Source organism: Thermobia domestica, chromosome 17 (assembly GCF_964235325.1).
Source record: "Thermobia domestica chromosome 17, izTheDome1.hap1.1, whole genome shotgun sequence".
NCBI classification, from domain to species: domain Eukaryota; kingdom Metazoa; phylum Arthropoda; class Insecta; order Zygentoma; family Lepismatidae; genus Thermobia; species Thermobia domestica.
The window spans coordinates 173272427-173290640 of record NC_137470.1 but is presented as its reverse complement, the minus strand read 5'-3'; the positions used below and the strand labels follow the sequence as shown (position 1 = coordinate 173290640).

The 18214-nt window shown below is 37.8% G+C and overlaps 1 protein-coding gene across 1 annotated transcript in view; it reads left to right on the top strand.

Moving 5' to 3' along the window:
* Window positions 1-18214, top strand: part of LOC145674237 (uncharacterized) — a 48609-nt gene that overhangs the window by 3713 nt on the left and 26682 nt on the right. Inside the window, exon 2 of the mRNA XM_081744075.1 lies at window positions 16440-16568. Coding sequence (XP_081600201.1) covers window positions 16440-16568 — 129 coding nt within the window. The remainder of the gene's footprint in view (window positions 1-16439; window positions 16569-18214) is intronic.

Genomic DNA, 18214 nt, shown 5'->3' with positions numbered 1-18214 from the left:
AAGTTCACTTGGCGGGGTCTGGGATCAAACCCGTGACCCCAGGAACCAGAGGTGAACGCTCTACCACTGAGCCACCGCGCCCCCTAGGAAAAGGAAAGGAAGTCCACACGCCTATTTATATATGTTTAATGAGGAATCGAGGTAACTCACCTTGTTATTGCAGAGAGCCCTTCAATTGTAGTGAAATGCCTATTTATGTTCTTCTGCTTTCTGAGGTTGAAGAAAACTGAGCGTTTCTTGCAGAAGAAAAAGTGATAATTAATGATCCAGTGATAATTCAACAACTAAAAAAAAAAAAAAAAAAAAAAAAAAAAAGATAGAAAGAAAAAGGGTTCCAAAGAAGAATACTTATCGGGTTGAAGTGGGTAAACTGGTAACCTTATTCGAGGCAAAATTAGTAGAAACCTTAAATCCAGTTATCCATTAAAAATAGAGTAATTCCTCCATGATTCATATACAGAAAATACATTATATTAAGGACAAGGTGTATTGATGACCAGAGGTTTTAACTTTAACAATAACACTTCTTTTTGGAGTAAAGATTGGTTGGGATAATTGTTGTGGAAGTGTAACAGTTCTTGTAGGATGGATGTTTCTATATTGTGTAAAACCGAAAACGAACAGGTACTAATTTCCTTATCGTTACGACCTGCAATTCACAAGTTACGTCTGCTTACTCTGAATTAGTGACCCTGCGCCGCCGATCTCACTCTATGTCATTCGTGGTGGGGGCCACGGTGACTCAGTGGTAGAGCGCTTACCTCTCGTGCATGGGGTCCCTGGTTCGATCCCCACCAAAGTAAACTTGTGGTGGACAACATCGTTTCCGTGGATTATCCCGGGTACTCCCGTTATCTTCCACATTTTCATTCCACTAATTATTCAATCATCGTCTCCCTTAGCCTAATGGTCATAATCGTGAGACGTTAAACTGAAAGATCTGCGCGTGATTCTGACGCTTTTATAATCTGTCAAATCATGTAGTTATCTTTCAGTGTAATGTTTTGACATACAAGGACACGCACAACAAGAGGGTCATAGTGGGTCCCTTTAGTCATGATTTTGACTGGTCGCAGAGTCAGAATTGGTGACTCTGGGTGAGAGGGGTTCAGACCTCTGTCCGGGACAGCATGTTATGTGGTCTGACTATCTCTGCATCTGCTATCGCAGAAGAATGGATGAGTGGATATAATGTTTCTTTAAGATTTTTCCTAATTATACAGAACATAGTTTTAAAGTCTAATAATTAGGGAAAACTATCTTTCTATCTTAGCATCCAATGTGCTCAGCCTCATATGACACCTGTTGTGCATTTTTGTTTACACAGTTCCAAGACTTGTTTTGCCGATTAGTGGTCCGTATTGTTACGTATCGTAACTTTATATATATAAAAATAAAAAAGTAACTAGAATAGTATTAGAGTTGCGTCTTAGTTTTCTTTTGTTAAAGGATTAATCAGCGCCGCCAAGTGGTTGGTTGACGAACTATACCATCATGTATGTGAAATATGTGTAAGGCCGCTTCATACTGAAGTTGGTGATAGCAAGGGTAAAATATATCTCGTATAGAATTGGATACTTAACGAAGTCCACATTATTACGACGAGTTTGAGCAGATTTTGTAATGAGTTGTGATATTTCGCTCTTCTTATTAATAGAAATTTGATTACAACATTGATATAAGGTTGTTCTACGAATTAATATTAAATAGGAGGATTAAACAAATGGATTTCTGTGACTCTGTGGACGTTTAAATGGAAGGTGTAAGTCTCATTAGAAGCATATGTTTGTGATGGATAAAGACTCCAGTGTTCAAGATTTGTTAAGTTTTGTACATTCGTTGGTTTATTTAATTCCTATAAAGATATATTCGTTCATAAGAGCTTATCATTTAACCCGAATGGAGAACTTAGTGATATATTTCTTAATGATCAGTTTTTTCAATCTGCTATTTAGTGGCAAGTAAGTAATTTTCCAAGTGAAAGATAGCTTTATGTCATATGGTCTCTGCAATATTCTGGTGAATTTAGTGAACTATTGTTTGTCTCTCTCTCTTCTTCAGTTTCACAAGTTAATCAAACAAAACGTGGGGTGATTTCTCGACTGGGATCACCTTACCCTATGCGACTGTCCATGCTTACTTCGGTAAGGTCACATGAGCACAGCGTAACAGTATTTAGGTAAGTGCTATTCTGTGCTCGAGCACAGGGTGGCAGAATTTAGGGTTCCCAGAATTTTGTAATTTTTTAAAAATGAATTGAAATGAAATCTTTGCGTTTTACGTCCCGCGATTATGCCGGTGAGTCTAAAGGAGACGGTGATGATGAGCATGAATGAAATGGTGGAATGAAGAAACTGGGAGGAAACGGGAGAACCCTGAGAAAACTCACGTACACGGTGTTTGTCCACCGCAAGCTGGGATCGAACCAAGGACCCCATGCACCAGAAGTGAACGCTCTATCACTGTGCCACCGCGGCCCCCATGATTTTTTTTTAAAGATTCGCAATAAAGTAATATTTAAAACTAACAACCGGCAGAGTCCCGCGCAAGCGCGAGAGAAAATATTAATGTGTTTATTAACTCTAATTACAGTATTTACTAATTAGCTAGCTTAGCTGATTATTTTTAAAAAGCATCCTCTCCCTTCCCCCCGCAAAGGAGTGAGGATGAACTTGAACATAATGAAAACTGATACCGTTAAATTCAGCGACCTCAAAAACTATAAACTTCACGAACACTTCTATCTGTCGTTTCCGATTACTTTTAAAATCTCGCATCCTCCCTGGGGAGTGACCTTGAAGTTGAATTGAATTAAAACTGTCAATATTCATCTCAGTGACCCCCAAAAAACTATGAATTCAACTCTAATATTGGTAGTTTTCGGAGGGACGGGAAATCATTTAGAGCACAGGGGCTCACGATATGTAACTACGGGCCTGGCTGATTTAACAAGCTAAATGCAGCCGTCTTTTTCGTGGTAGAACTAACCACGTGTTTCTGTCTTTCACGTTACTTTGGTTTCGTTACCACTTAGTATTGCAAGGAAGAGTCTGGTTTTGAAACTGAAACAATACAAGAAACAAAACTCTTTAACATCACCCCCGTTTGACCTATATCCTTCATTTTCACGCTTGAAACGATTTACGAGACTACAGGAGATTCAAACTTATAATTACGTAACACGCGAAGCTTAATTAGTACCACTTGTAAAATACTTACCTAGTATATAAAATACCTGAAACATGAAGTAGCATCCAATAAAATTACAGATATGTTACGTCGAAGAAGAATTGTATATTATAGTATATATACACCAAGTGTTTCACATAAATTACCAATACTTATAAATCACAAATGGTTAGAGAGAAAAGAATGAAACAAAAGGTGAGATAGGAAAATGACAGATGGTGCTTCAAATGGAACACTCTAATTGCCTCGCAAGGACTCTTAACATGAAGTACCAGGGGGTCACTCGTTACTTTTAAAAAGGAGAGATATGGTCTCTGATGCATCGTTGAAAATATGGAAATCTAGCAACTTCCCCCCCCCCCAAAAAAAAAACCTTCGAGTAGAACATTGTATATACAAGAAATTACCATTTAACTGTTTTATCTGACTGTGTAAGAATTTACACTTAATTGATGTCCATTTCATAAACGGTCCCTTCTCCTCCCGTGACAGGCAAAACAAACAAAAAAGTCTAATAAAAGTTGTATCTTTTCCATTTTCCATTAATATTTTCGATATCTTAAAGTTATTGGAACGAAGCTCCTCTTTACTAGACGTAAGCTCTCGTTTTGTCCGGATACTTCTCCGAGATGTCTGAACCACTGTTTACTAAAATTTGACTTGGTGATTCGAGAGCGGACGCTGAGATTCCTAAAGGGTAGCATGTGCTGATCGGACATACCATTAAGGAATAATCAGCGAAACACCGGATGCTCATGGGCTTAACATTGGAAAAGCATTTGTCGCGCGAATTCTGATTGTAAGCAATGGAAAATAGAATTTTGAGCGTTAAGAATAAGGCGAAGTTCTTCTCGTTTCTTTCTGCGAACACAATGTTTGAAAGCCATTACGCCTTTAGCTGATATGCCAAATCCAGAATGCCTGCCCCCCGATCGCATAAATAAAGGTTCCTATGAGCACTCCGTTCTATGTAGTCTATGAGATTTCCTTATCTGAGTTCCTTTTACTTCCACTTATCTTCATCCGTTTCAAAATACAAGCACTGGATGTTTTATTTAACCATCTCTGGCAACCACCAAAGGAGAATCACATGAGTTGATGAAACAGGGACAAGGCAAAACTCTTCATTGGACGTTGCTCATCCCCAAACTGATAGGCATACTCTGCCTTTAAATTACTGTAGAGCTTTAAAACATTCGAGCATAAAGCACTCGCCAAGTAGAATTCGGTTTCTCAGGGCGCTGCTCTTGAACTCTCAGTGAACTCAGCAGCAGACAATTTAGAAATCGTAATTTTTGCCTTTCACGAACTGCATGATGCATGCGTTTAGTAAAGTCCTCTCTCACCATAATTTCACACTGTTTGCTGCCGGTACATCACTAAATCCTTCTTTAAACTCTTTGCAATAGTCGTGCACATAGTTGTCACTTATAAAGTTCTCGCTGTAATCCTTATTCATTCGACTATACATTGCGGCCGTATATCTCTCTTACTGGAGGAATACGATTACATCATGAAATGAAATGAAATCCTTCAGTTTAACTTCCCACGGTTATGTCCTTTAGCCTAAGGAAGACGATGATTAAAGCAAGTGATTGATGATGGAAGAATTGGTAGAATGAACATGTGGGAGAAAACACGAGTACTCCGAGGAAACACACGAATACGATGTTCTGCATGAGACGCTTACTTGACCGGGGATTGAACCAGGAATGTCACGGACGATAAGTATGCAGCGTATCACTGGCCACCATGCCACCCACCATCATCCTGATGGCAATAAAGATGAAGATACTAAACAATAACGACTCACCTGAAATTTCCAAGATAGTTGAAAATTTAGGAACATTTATTAAATGTCAATCAAATGTTATGAACGACACATTTCAAGTAATAAGAAAAGTTACAAATTTTGTTGATCATGTAAAAACAAACAGTTTAAAGAAACGAAGATCATCAACTTATTTAAGTGAGAACAGATAATTAAGATTATTACTCCTATATGCTGTACTGTACTTAAATGTGTTACAAATGGTACAGATGCCTTAATTTGTACGGCGAGTAAATGCCGTTTGTTTCTTTGTTGTACTTTAATAGGCAAATAATATACTGTCTTAAATACAGTCTACTGTTTATTTTTTCACGTATCTTTCTTTGCTTAATATTAGCTTTTTTCAAAAAAAAATGTTTGGTTTTTGGATATTTGGAATTTCGGATAATTCGAATGTTTTCATGTATTTCTTCGTATTAAAAGAATTGCCTGTGTATAAATAGGTATAAGAATTGCTTATTTATTTTGATGTGCTCTTGTAAGTTTTACATTATTAGATACAAAGCGATGGAATTTAATACCATGCAAAAATCGACTGGGATACATTGTTTGGCACACTCAGCAGTATATCCAAAGTGAAAGTGTTGCGCACTCAATATTACAATACCCCCTGATATTAGTAAACGGAACTACATGCTTCAGCACAAGTACCAGCAAACAGCCAACAGATGCCTTCTCCGAGGGAACACGAAGAAGACACGAAGAGACACGAGGAGGACCCATTGAATCCCTCCACGGGCACGGCCTTCAAAACTAGCTATAAAAACGGACAACTCGATGCAAAGAAATCGGTTATCAAGTAGTCACATTCTATTTTTCTCTCCAAGTTGCATGGGCATGAGAGACTTCTCTACCCTTACCTCTGAGCTGCATCGGGCAATGGGTATCCTCACCCATCTCTGCGCTGCATCGGGCAAGAGATATTACCCTAACTCTGAGCTTCTGGGTAATAGGTTCCTGTAGACCCAGCTGCAACGGGCAGGGTCGTTTAATCCAACAAACCCTAAACCTCCAAGTTGATATGGGCAGGAGGTCCAACTTACAAAGCAAATAACCATTAGAGAAATTATTTATTTGTAATACAGTGTACAAACTGTGTAGAAACTTCTAATATAAATAAAATAAAGAGATTATTTGTGTGTTTGTTTGTCTGTCTGTCTGTCTGTGGCCCAGGGACCAGACGAGTGGACCGAGAGTTACCGAAACTTGGTCACGGGCACCTTTTTCCAGGTCCTAGATCAAGACGAAGCGTTTTCTTTATTATTATTTCGAATCAGGCTGGTTTCAGGAGAGGCGCTCACCGGGACTGGACTGGGGCAAGACAAGTTGACCGAGAGTTACCAAATTTTGGTCAGGGATACCTTGGTCAAGGCCCTAGACCAAGGCGAAGCGTTTTTGTCAAAATTCGAAACAGGAAGGTCTCAGGGGGGATGTTTACCGGGACATGTAAAAATAGTGAAAAATGACCGATATTAGCGCCGAATTCATAGTTTTCGCGGTCGTTGAGCACAATGGTGAAACTCCGATAGCATTAACTTCCAAATTCACCCTATTCAGCTGCGGGCCGGGATCACGGGGGGGGGGGGGAGATACCGAGACATGTAAAAGTAATCAAAATTGACCTATATTAGTGTCAAATCCATAGTTTCCGCGGTCGTTGAGATTAATGGTGACACTTCTATTAGCGATGACTTGCAAATTCGTGGGGGCGGGGAGTCAGCGGGAGATACCGAGACATGTAAAAATAGCCCAAAATCACCAATATTAGTGTCAAATCCATAGTTTTCGCAGTCGCTGAAATGAATGGTGATACTCCCACAGGCGTTGGCTTCCAATTACAGCCCCCATGCAAAGAATGGAAATGCTGAACTAGTTTATAATAAGAATAAAATGATAAGGAAAAATCTTTGTACCGCTATTCTACCGAATATTGCAATATAAAGTTGTGTTTTTCTGAAATAGCACTACGGCAAATTATTGTGTGCTTGAAATTTACGCTTAAAAGGAAAACTTTCAATGCACTGTTGCAAACTACGCTCGGGTGTTTCATTGATAACACATACCAGTAATACTTGTTTTTGATTTGAAATAAATGAATCCATTAGTTTAATGTCCCACAATTCATTTCGTAAGTTAAAAGAGACGGATGATAAAATATGGTGTTTTTCACGGGGTTTTTAGACTTTGTAGTATTTATTACCATTTTAACTTACAATTATAAGTAATACATCAAACGAAAGACCAGCTCAAACAGTTGTGTATGCACGCATGCGCATACACCGTTTCCTCTGTCTGCCGTTAGAAAGCGCTAGTAGCAAAGATGGCTACTAGTGAGCAGAAAGCTTTTTGTATTTTACATTTTGCAAAGACTGAATCTATAGTTACAGTGCAATCGTCTGTGTGGAGAACTTTAAGGAGACGCTTACAATTACGATCTTATCGTTTTCATTTGCAAGCTCGAAAATCTACCGACTGTGGTTTAAGTGCCAACTTTGCATGACGATGAAGATTTACTGAGATTGCGTCGTCTTCAGTGATGAATCGACATTTCACCTAAGTGGCGATGTGAACACTCATAATGTTCACATCTGGAGTTCAGCAAATTCCCGCGAGATGGTGCAGTTGCAATGAGACTTTCATAAATCTAATGTGTTTTATGCCATATCCCGGTGAAAAATTTATGGGACTTTCTCGCCTATCGACTCAAAGTGTGCCGTGTGACGAATGGTTTTCGACTTGAACACTTGTAGCAAAAACTGTTTGAGTTGTTCTTTCACTTGATGTATTATTTATAATTGTACGTTAAATGTAATAAATATTGCAGAAACTTAAACACCAATATTCATTTTGAAACATCGTGCAGAGTGAATAATTATGGAATGAGAGTGAATTATGGAGTGAATGATTATCGGAATGTGAATAAGAAAGCGAAGTGGATAACACTTGGACATGACGTTGTCTATCACAAACTCAAAACCCTGTGATCGAACCAAGGGCCTCTCCCACTTAAGATCAGCATTCTACCGTTGAACATCTCTGCCTTCTGAAGTTTTATACAAGGTGTTTCAAAACAGCACCGACATCGTTTGGGAGGTGATTCCTGACACCGAGATAAGACAAAAAGGTATAGACCCACTTGGGTGCACAAACGCTCCCTTTCCGAGTGATAGGCTGACAAAAACATGAAAAAAAAGAACTTTAAAGGTTCATAATACCAAACTATGTTTCAGAATCCTAAGGTACTCCCGCAACAATTTTTATTGGAGGAGTTTGGCTATGGGTATATAATCTGAAGTACTCATCAACTAACTCCATAAAAATCGTTGCTTAATTACTGCAGGATTCTGAAACTTGGATATTTAGATAGGGCACATGCTAGTTCCTAAGTGAAGACTTGACCCGACTACTGTAGCTATGTAAGTTTATTTTTTTTTCATATTTTCGGAAGTCTATAACTCCGAAAGGAAGTATTTTTGCACTCAGGTTGGCCTATACTTTTTGTCTTATCTTGGTGTCAGGAATCACCTCGCAAACGTTATAGGTGTTGTTTGGAAACACCCTGTATATCGACCCTTAGTTTAATATAGTCACTGTTTAAAAATTAACTGGCATTTTCACTCCTGTAAACCAATCCTTCCTTATTATTGAATAAACTCAAATATTATGGTTAAAAAAAAAGAGAGAGAAAAAATGTAAGAACCCAAAAGTTAAGCCTCTTGTGGGAAAGTTTTTGATATGTTATTAGCATAATTCTCCCATGTTTTGGCAGTTTGTGTTACAAAGGAGGCTTCTGTTTTCCCTTTCAACTTGTTTGAATATTCAAGCACCCCTACTGCCAACGCTCTTTTTGGAATTTTCGATCGATGTTACGGAAGTAAGTGAGTAGTGCTGGCTTATTGGAAAGTACTTTGTGGTTAGGTCTCGCAACAAGTTTGAAACCGGAGTTTTGCCAAACAAAGCCAACTTGTTTCGTGACGTCTCTTCGTATTGGCAACACAATTAAGAAGGGTGAAAAAAACTGAAGCTTAAGATTGGTAAATTGACAAGTTCTACATACCATTGAGAGAAGTACATGAATGCGTAACAATATGTAAATGAAATTTGAATTCTCTTGCTTATTCGTTATACAGGGCGTTACGAAAATTTGTCAAAATATTTTGGAAATATATTCCTCAAACAGAAATAATAAAAAAAAGTTCATATAGACCTGTGGTCGGAATTGCATCGTTTCGTAATTATAGAGTGCCGAAAAACGCTAAAAAACTGAAGTTTGAAGGTCCGTAGTTCCACTACTATAAAACCAATCGTAGTCGGGTCAAGATATCACATGAGAAACTAGTATGTGAACTATCCAAATATCCATCTTTCAGAACCTCTGGGACTTGCACAATCATTTTTAGAGAAGCTGTTTTGGAGCACTTGATCACTCTCCATCTATCTCTCTAAAAAAAATTGGTGTGCAAGTACTGAAACATTCTTAAACATGGTTATTTGGATAGTTGCAGTATCAGTTTCTCAGTGACGTCTTGACCCTACTACAATAGTTCCCAAAATAGTGGAGTTATGAACTTTTAAACTTCACTTGTTTCACGTTTTCGACACCCTATAACTCCAAAACATTTTTGTAACACTATGTATGTCTGATTTAAATCATATTGTCTTACGTTGATTTCTGTTGTATTTGGGCAACCCTGTGGAAAAGTGGCTATTCTTTTTCGATATAAATTGTTGTTATCTTCAGTAACGTGTTTATAAATACGGAAGTTAACATCATACGTTAGTCGAGTTCTTAAAACAACGCTGAAAACGCCTCTGCATAGGACACGTAGGGCCTTATGCAGAGTCATTTTGACGCGTGACTAGTACCATACTAAAGAGTTCGACTAACATATGTTTCCTGCAATAGTCAGGCCTTTAGTATGACACTAATCATACTTCGAAACGACTCTGCACAAGGCCCATAGTGTTTAATTGGGATGGATATACAAAAATGAAACATTTGCATTTGTAAGCTTTGTTTCTTTCTGTTGCAATATTGCTTTAACTCTTAATTTATCGGATATGGCTACACCTCTTCAGTTGTTGAACACAATATTTTTTTTTTCTGTTAATGATCTTGAACATAGTAAGACGCAATTAAAGAAATTTTGTGTCTGCGGAGCTAAAACTTGATGTTTCTCAAGACATGAAGTTAGCCGTCTTAGAACACACGAAAAGTTAAGTGTTGAAACAAGTTTTGTGACTTTCGTAAACAGATATGTTTTCTTTTTCTGTAAATTTAAAATGCTTGTGGAAGGATTCGAACACCTCCTTGTTTTTTATCTGTGGTTTTGAAAACCTACCAGGTATCGAACCCAAAGCAACGCCTGACAGCTTTGTGTCTACATAGGGACATCAAACTATTTTTTCAATACGGTAACAGTATTATTGTTAGTCAGTTCTAAACACATTCCAGTAGAGATAGTTGAATTTCCTGGACATAGTTGATATATTTGACATATTCAAAGTTCCAAAATGTTTGAAGTACTTGAGTTAATATTATAATTGATCTTATTCCAAATTTAAAACATAGTAAAACTCTTGGTATATTAGTGGATTGCAGAGCCAGTTAATAGAGGTTTGGCAAAAGTGTGTAATAAGTTCATTGGTTCACACAAACTTCGGATATGAAGTTTGGTAAGAGTGCAATATAACTTCTTTGGTTCGCACGAAGTTTGTGCATGAAATTTTGCAAAAGTGAATCGCAGTCTTATTGATTCACACAAATTTCGCATGTAAAGTTGATGAGAGAGAGTCACAACCTCATTTGTATACACGAAGTTCGTTCACGAGATTTTGCAAGAGTAAGTCGCGAACTCATTGGTTCACACAAATTGCGCACGTAAAGTTGATGAGAATTCGTCACAACCTCATTGGTACACACGAAGTTCGTTCACGAGATTTTGCAAGAGTGTTTCACGAACTAATTCGTTCATACAAATTTCGCACGTGAAGTTGATGACAGTTAGTCACATCATTGGTATACACGAAGTTCGTTCACGAGATTTTGCAAGAGTGAATCGCGAACTCATTGGTTCACACAAGTTTCGCACGTGAAGTTGATGAGAGTTAGTCACAACCTCATTGGTATACACGAAGTTCGTTCACGAGATTTTGCAAGAGTGAATCGCGAACTCATTGGTTCACACAAGTTTCGCACGTGAAGTTGATGAGAGTTAGTCACAACCTCATTGGTATACACGAAGTTCGTTCACGAGATTTTGCAAGAGTGAATCGCGAACTCATTGGTTCACACAAATTTCGCACGTGAAGTTGATGAGAGTTAGTCACAACCTCATTGGTATACACGAAGTTTGTTCACGAGATTTTGCAAGAGTGAATCGCGAACTCATTGGTTCACACAAACTTCGGACATGAGATTTGGTAAGAGCGTGTCACAGATACATCTCTTCACACGAACTTCGTACATGAGATCTGGTAAATGAGATAATATGTTATCCAAATGATACATAAGTACTGTCGTTTTTCCTGCTTAGATGTTACATCATGCCTCAGCAGGATGTTTGATATCTAAAGTCTTCCGTATATTATATACTTATACGTATATCACATACGTCAGCTATATGTTAGATACGTCTATCTGTATGAGAGATCTTGATCTCAAATATACAGTTCTTTCTTTCATATAGAAAGTACGTATAGATGGAACACTTGTACGGAATGTATTTTAAAACCTAAGTTTTCAGTTATACGTCTGGTGCAGGCTGTTACATGTAAAGTCCATAATCTACAGGTTTTATGCAGGTAACCTACGTTTTTACGTAGGCCATATATGTTTTTCTTCTCTGTGGGGTGGGAAGGTTTGGTCGGGAAAATGTAAAAGGTTTTCAAACCAGCCATTCTGAGTGAGATTTTTCTGCCTTTTTCCTCATTTCTGCCGGGATTGTACCTAATATACAGAAATGAAAATGAAATGAAATCCTTGAGTTTTACGTCCCATGATTATGTCGGCTAGGCTAAAGGAGACGGAGATGATGAGAAAAGAATGCAATGAATAAAGTTGGTGAAAACGGGAGAACCAGAGGGTGCCCACGAACACAATGTTTGTCCAGCACAAAGACCATTTGGTGCGAGCTGGGATCGAACTAGAGACAACCACGCACCAGATGTAAACGCTCTACCAATGAGCCACCGTACCTCGTGGCGTACACTCAACTAACTGTTGGCAAAACATCGATACTAAATGTAAATAATTTTCCTTACCCACAATTCCCTTTTAAAATAGTTCTCTTTTTCTGTCATTGGCGAATTCGAATTGTATTTACAGAAAACTAAAATTATTCCATTTGTTTCAATAATAATAATAATAATAATAATAATAATAACAATAATAATAATAATAATAATAATAATAATAATAAAACAAAAAATCAAGTAAATACAATTTTAATGAGAGAAGATTTGTTCAGTAATTAATTACCCTCTCAGTTAACATAATCCAATGGATTTTGCTCCTGTTTAGTTAACATACTTGAACGTTTCTTTTTCGTTTCAAATTTGTTATTTTTTCTTTTCTTTTTCTTGTTTTTTACAAAAAAAAATCATCCGTACATGTGATACTTCTGGCTCAGAAAGCAGTATGTAAATCACGAAACGGAGTTGAACAAATTACAATATTTTTCTTGCAATAGTTGAAAAAAGGAAAGAATAATAACAATTTTCCACTGGTTGGAAAACAGGAAAAAAAAAAAAAAGACGCAGAATGTTGGTTTCCTCGTAAATTCTCTAATTACAATTGCTAATTCATCATTACAACTGAAAGTTACAAGAGGAACACGGAAACGGGAAAGCCGTGTTTAATCCTCTGTTTATTTAAGTTCATTCTTTCGAGTTACCCCTGTGTTCATGACTCAATCATTTACGAGTAGGAGATCCAGCAACCGAACCTTTTAAGTGACTAAATTACTGCATTCCCTTAGCATTTTAACAGAGTATGCTTAAAATGTTTGAAAAATAGTGCAAACAGTTTATGGAGAAAATAGCAAAGTAATACTTGAAACCTCTTCTGAAAAAGAAATATTTAGCATTCTACAGTTTTCCATAAGGGATAAAAATTGGTTAGAGCAAACTCTAACTCTAACTAACTCTCTATGGCCTATGGAACTCGGAGGTTCAGTACTGCGTTCACAAAAGCTCTCCACAGACTTCTATCCTTAGCTAATTGTATCCAGTTTCTACTTTGTATTCCTATCTCTTCGAGATCCATCTTAATATTATCCTCCCATCTGTTCCTAGGTCTTCCTAATGGTCGTTTTCCTATGGGTCTTCCAGTCAAGACTTTGAAAGCGTTTCTACTTTCTTCCATTCTAGCTACATGACCTGCCCACCTAAGCCTCCCAGACTTGACGACCCTAACAATGTTGGGTAAACCGTATAACTATGTAGTTCCTCGTTATGAAGTTTCCGCCATTCCCCATTCTCGTTCCTCTTGGGTCCGAATATTCTTCTCAGGATCCTGTTCTCAAATACTTTCAGTCTATGTTCTTCCCTCAGAGTAAGCGACCATGTTTCGCAACCATACAGAACAACAGGCATGATTATCGTTTTATATATTTTAAGCTTCAAGTTCTTCGACAGGATTCGCGACGACAAGAGATTTTGAACCGAATAGTAACACGAATTCCCTGCTTTTAGTCGACATTTAATTTCTTCATGAATATGATTTTCGTCTGTTAATATTGATCCTAAATATTTGAAAGTATCTACTTTATCAAAAGTATGATTTAGTATTTTAACGCCTCCACAATTTGCCGTATTACGGTCCCGACGTACTTCCATGTATTTAGTTTACTCTGAATTTACTTCTAAACCCATGTCCCTGCAAGCGTTTAATAATATCTCAGCAAATATATTTTGAATTCCACGTAACAGATCCAAATGTTTAATTACTAGTGTCCCTATCATATCACGTAGGACAGTGGTTATCTACCTTTTCCACTGATATACTGCTATATTTAATATAGGGGTGCACGGTGTTTCAGTGGTAGAGCATTTACCTCTGTAACGTGTGGTCCCTGTTTCGATCATCGGCCAAGTTTGTAATGGACAACATGGTGTCCGTAAGCTTTCTCGAGATCTCCCATTTCCTCCCACTTTATTATTCCATCAATTTCTCACCATCATTCATTTTCCTTTATCATCGTCTCTCTTAGCCTAAAGGGCATAAGCGTGGGACGTCAAACTCAAAGATTCAATTTCATTTCATTTTTACATTTAATACTAGCATCAGTTGCTCGCTTCGCTGGGTTAAATTAAGAAACAAATAGTAATATGTTTCGTTAGTCAGTTACTTTTTACTGTTACGAAAGCGCTCTGTGATGTCGGTCATTTCTATATTTCTCTTCCCTCCTCCTCCCCATATTGTGCTCCTGAATTTAGATTTTAACATCATCTAAGGTGTCACTGTTCATCAAAGCGACCCCAAATCTATTTATTCAGCACTGATATCGGTCATTTTCAATGATTTTATGTGCATTTTCCTCCCCTCTTCTTCCCCTTGTTGCGAGGTGCGCATCGGAAGAGTCACTGTTCATCTCAGTGATGCCGAAAACCGTGCATTCGACACTGATAATGGTCATTTTCCATCATTATATATATTATTTTTCTCCCTCCCCCAAATTCCTGTGCTGAATGTCGATTTAACGGGAAAGGAAGTGGCACTCTTCAACTCTGTGACCCCCAAAAATATGAATTCGACACTAATATTTGTCATTTTAGATAATTTTTAAATATCTCCCCTCTCTTCCTCCAAGCTACGAGGCTGAATCTTGATTTAAACAACGCCTGAAATGTTAGTGTTCTTCTCAGCGACCTCAAAAGCTATAAATTAGACACCTATATCGGCCATTTTCGACCATTTTAAATGCCTCTTCCCCTTCCCCCAACTCCCCTAAGTTGCACCGTCAAAGCGATATAACAACCGAAATCTCAGGTTCGAACTTCATGTATGTTCACATTTTTCATCGAGTCAGTCGGGTGATTCAAGAGTGATGAAGTCACAAAAACAGTCATTTCCATCTTTATTTTTTTTACCTGTATCTCCCTCTTCCCCTCCCCTACATTGCACCGTCAAAGTAAAATGATAAAGACGTTCGAATCCCGAACCTCATCGATCTAGAAAATTTGATTGAGATCGTTTAGGTGGTTCAAGAGTTATTAAGTCAAAAACTAGTCAGTTTAATTTTTATTTATATTGATTTTTTTATTACTCCCTCTCCTCCAACCCTACGTTGCTCCGTCAAAGTGAAATGATAAAAGACATCCCAGGCTTTAACCTCATCCGTGTTGAAAATTTGATCCATATCGGTCAAGTGGATTAGGAGTCACAAACGTAGTCACTTTCAATTTTATAGACTAACGTGTGGCTAACTGGGGACTCCGCCCCAAGTCCGACAGTTTGCTCGGCCTACGGCCTCGCATCTCTTATGTATCAGCTTCGCATCAAGAGTGAATTTCGTGCATTTCCTCTTTAATTTCCTGAATTTGACCCAGCTGGGGGCTTCGACACCTGACCCCCAATATTTAGTGGGCCTACGCCTTCGCACGTCTTAAACCCACAATTCCACCAAATTTCAAGTTTATTTTTCTATTCAACTATCTAAAAGATAAGAGTATGTATCCCAAGAAAACAGCCATTTAAATAACATGAAAATTTCTTCATTCCCCTTTAGACAACTTAAAAACTTAAAAATATTCATTTTTTGGCTATTTTCCTGTGGATTAGAAACGGAAGGCTACAATCATGTGCAATTTCATCATTCTAATCCTGTCAGAAGTGCCTAAACATTTTGGAGTGTAGAAGATGCCCCATACAAATAACATGGAAATTTTTTTCAGATCCCCACAAAACCACTTTATAGTTGGGAGTTTTTAGTTTTAGTGATTTACTTAGGTAACACTAAAGAATACGTACAAGCATACCGAATTTCAAGTTTTTATTCCAATTGGAAGTACCTAAAATATGAGATTAATAGGTCCAAAACCAAAGCCCATTTAAACAAGATTGTAAATTTCTTCATCGCCCCTTTAGATCTCTAAAAGTTAAACATATTCACTTTTGACAATTTTTTCTGTCGGTTTGTCCCGAAAAGCTACAATCATGTCAAATTTAATCACTGCAGCTCTACAAGAAGTGCCGTATAATCTACAGGAAGCACAGGAAACGACATCTATTAGTCAGAAAGACAAGTGAAGGTGCAGTAAGCGACATTTGTTAGTGAAACTTTGTTATTAGGAATGAACGTGATGCACTGAGATGTTTGTTATTTTTAAATGCGATGCTGTATCATTGCAATTAACATTATTATATGCCAGTGTGTTTAACTAACATAACTGTTTAATTACTCTTCTTCTGTTTCAGGCTTCACCTTGGATAAAGAATCCCACACCATCGCAATTATTTGCCAAGACGTGATTGTTGTTCTGGCTTTCGAAAGCCGAGAACGCCTTATACAGTGGCAAGTGAGGATCGCCAATAACCTTGGAGAAGGTAGAGTAATTAACCATTTTACAAAGTATCAATACTCTCTCTGCAGTATCCAAAATCACTATCATTCATAAAGGGTGCCCCAAAAATGACGCAACTTTTGAAATACCCGTATTTCTGTTCTAGTAAGTTGGCAACACTGAACGTTACACGATTTTCATATGTTGTTTCTGTGGTTAGTTGTCACAGAACACCGTATAGCAAATGATCGTCATCTGTTTTCTGTTAAAGTAGGAATGGAGCCTTTGACGACGGAAGGTCATGTTGTGATAATGGAAACTTATTACAAGTGTGCAGAAGCTGGTCGCAAACTCCGCGGAACGTTTGCTTAACGTAATGCACCGAATAAGTCGACTGTGATGAGAGTGATTGCTACATTTGAGAAAACCGGTTTGGTTGGGGACATTAAGCCTGATAATATGTTTTCACTATGACAGCACGCTGTTCCGTGGCGAAGCGCTCCATTTCTACACGTACAGAAAACATATGACGATCGTGTGCTATTTGGCGCTCCGTGACTACTGGGTGAGGTTAAATTTACACTGAAGTTGCACCGCTTGATCGTGACGTAATGTCATGTGGTATTATCATATTTTCGTGTCAGCTATGAAGGGAAGGGCGTTTCTCTGTGAATAGTGATAGAGTTGGAACGAAACGAGCCTTGCGGTACTTCTAAACCCCTTCGCTCGCTCAGCTATGTTTCTTAACGTGAGTAAATCACTTTTTTATCAATAAAGTTGTGTGTGCAAAGTTAACTAATACCACTTGACATTAAACCACGATCGTGCGGTGCAACTTCAACGTAAATTTAACCTCAGCCGTGACTACTAACGACAAAACCAACAGATGAAAATCGTGTAACGTACAGTGCTGCCAACTTACTAGAACAAAAATGGCGGGCACTTCAAAAGTTGCGTTCTTTTTTGGATACCCTTTACAATGAATAGGAGAAATTGCTTCCAGTTAGCTAAGTTAAAACAGTGCGTACAATACCTTGTAATACTTTTGAAATAGTATAGTGTGTTATAAAATGAAGTACTATTTTTATTTCTATGTCCTACGATCATGCTCCGAGGCTGAGAGAGAGATAATGATGATAATGGATGAAATAGCGGAATGAAGAAAGTGGAATGAAACGGGAGAACGCCATGAAAGCCCATACACACATAGTGTTTGGGCACAAAACAGTTATTTGGTTAGATCTGGGATAGTACGTTATTAAACATGTAGCTTTAACAGGAGTGAAAAGGGTCCTACATTGATTTAAAAAAAATCTTTTATTTTGAGCATAGAATGTAACAAATGACTGACCAATATAAGCAAGATAAATTTGATTAAGGTGTGATGACTTCATTTCAGTTTTCTTTGAGATTCTTTTCTTGTTTTGTGAAATCCAGTAGTTAATGGTCCGTAACTTGGAAACCAATCTCAGCAGAAGAAAATCCTTGTCATAAGTACTGATCAAATGAAGGTCTACCAATATGATAACTTTGATTGAGATCAGTTTATCTGGTAATGTTAAAATATTTTTCTCACAGCAACCCAAATTTTGATTAGCCCCTAACTCAGGAATCAAAGAACAGTACAAAAACATATGGCGAGTTACGTGCACAAGGGAATCAAGTTCAAATTTAGTCAATTTTGACATG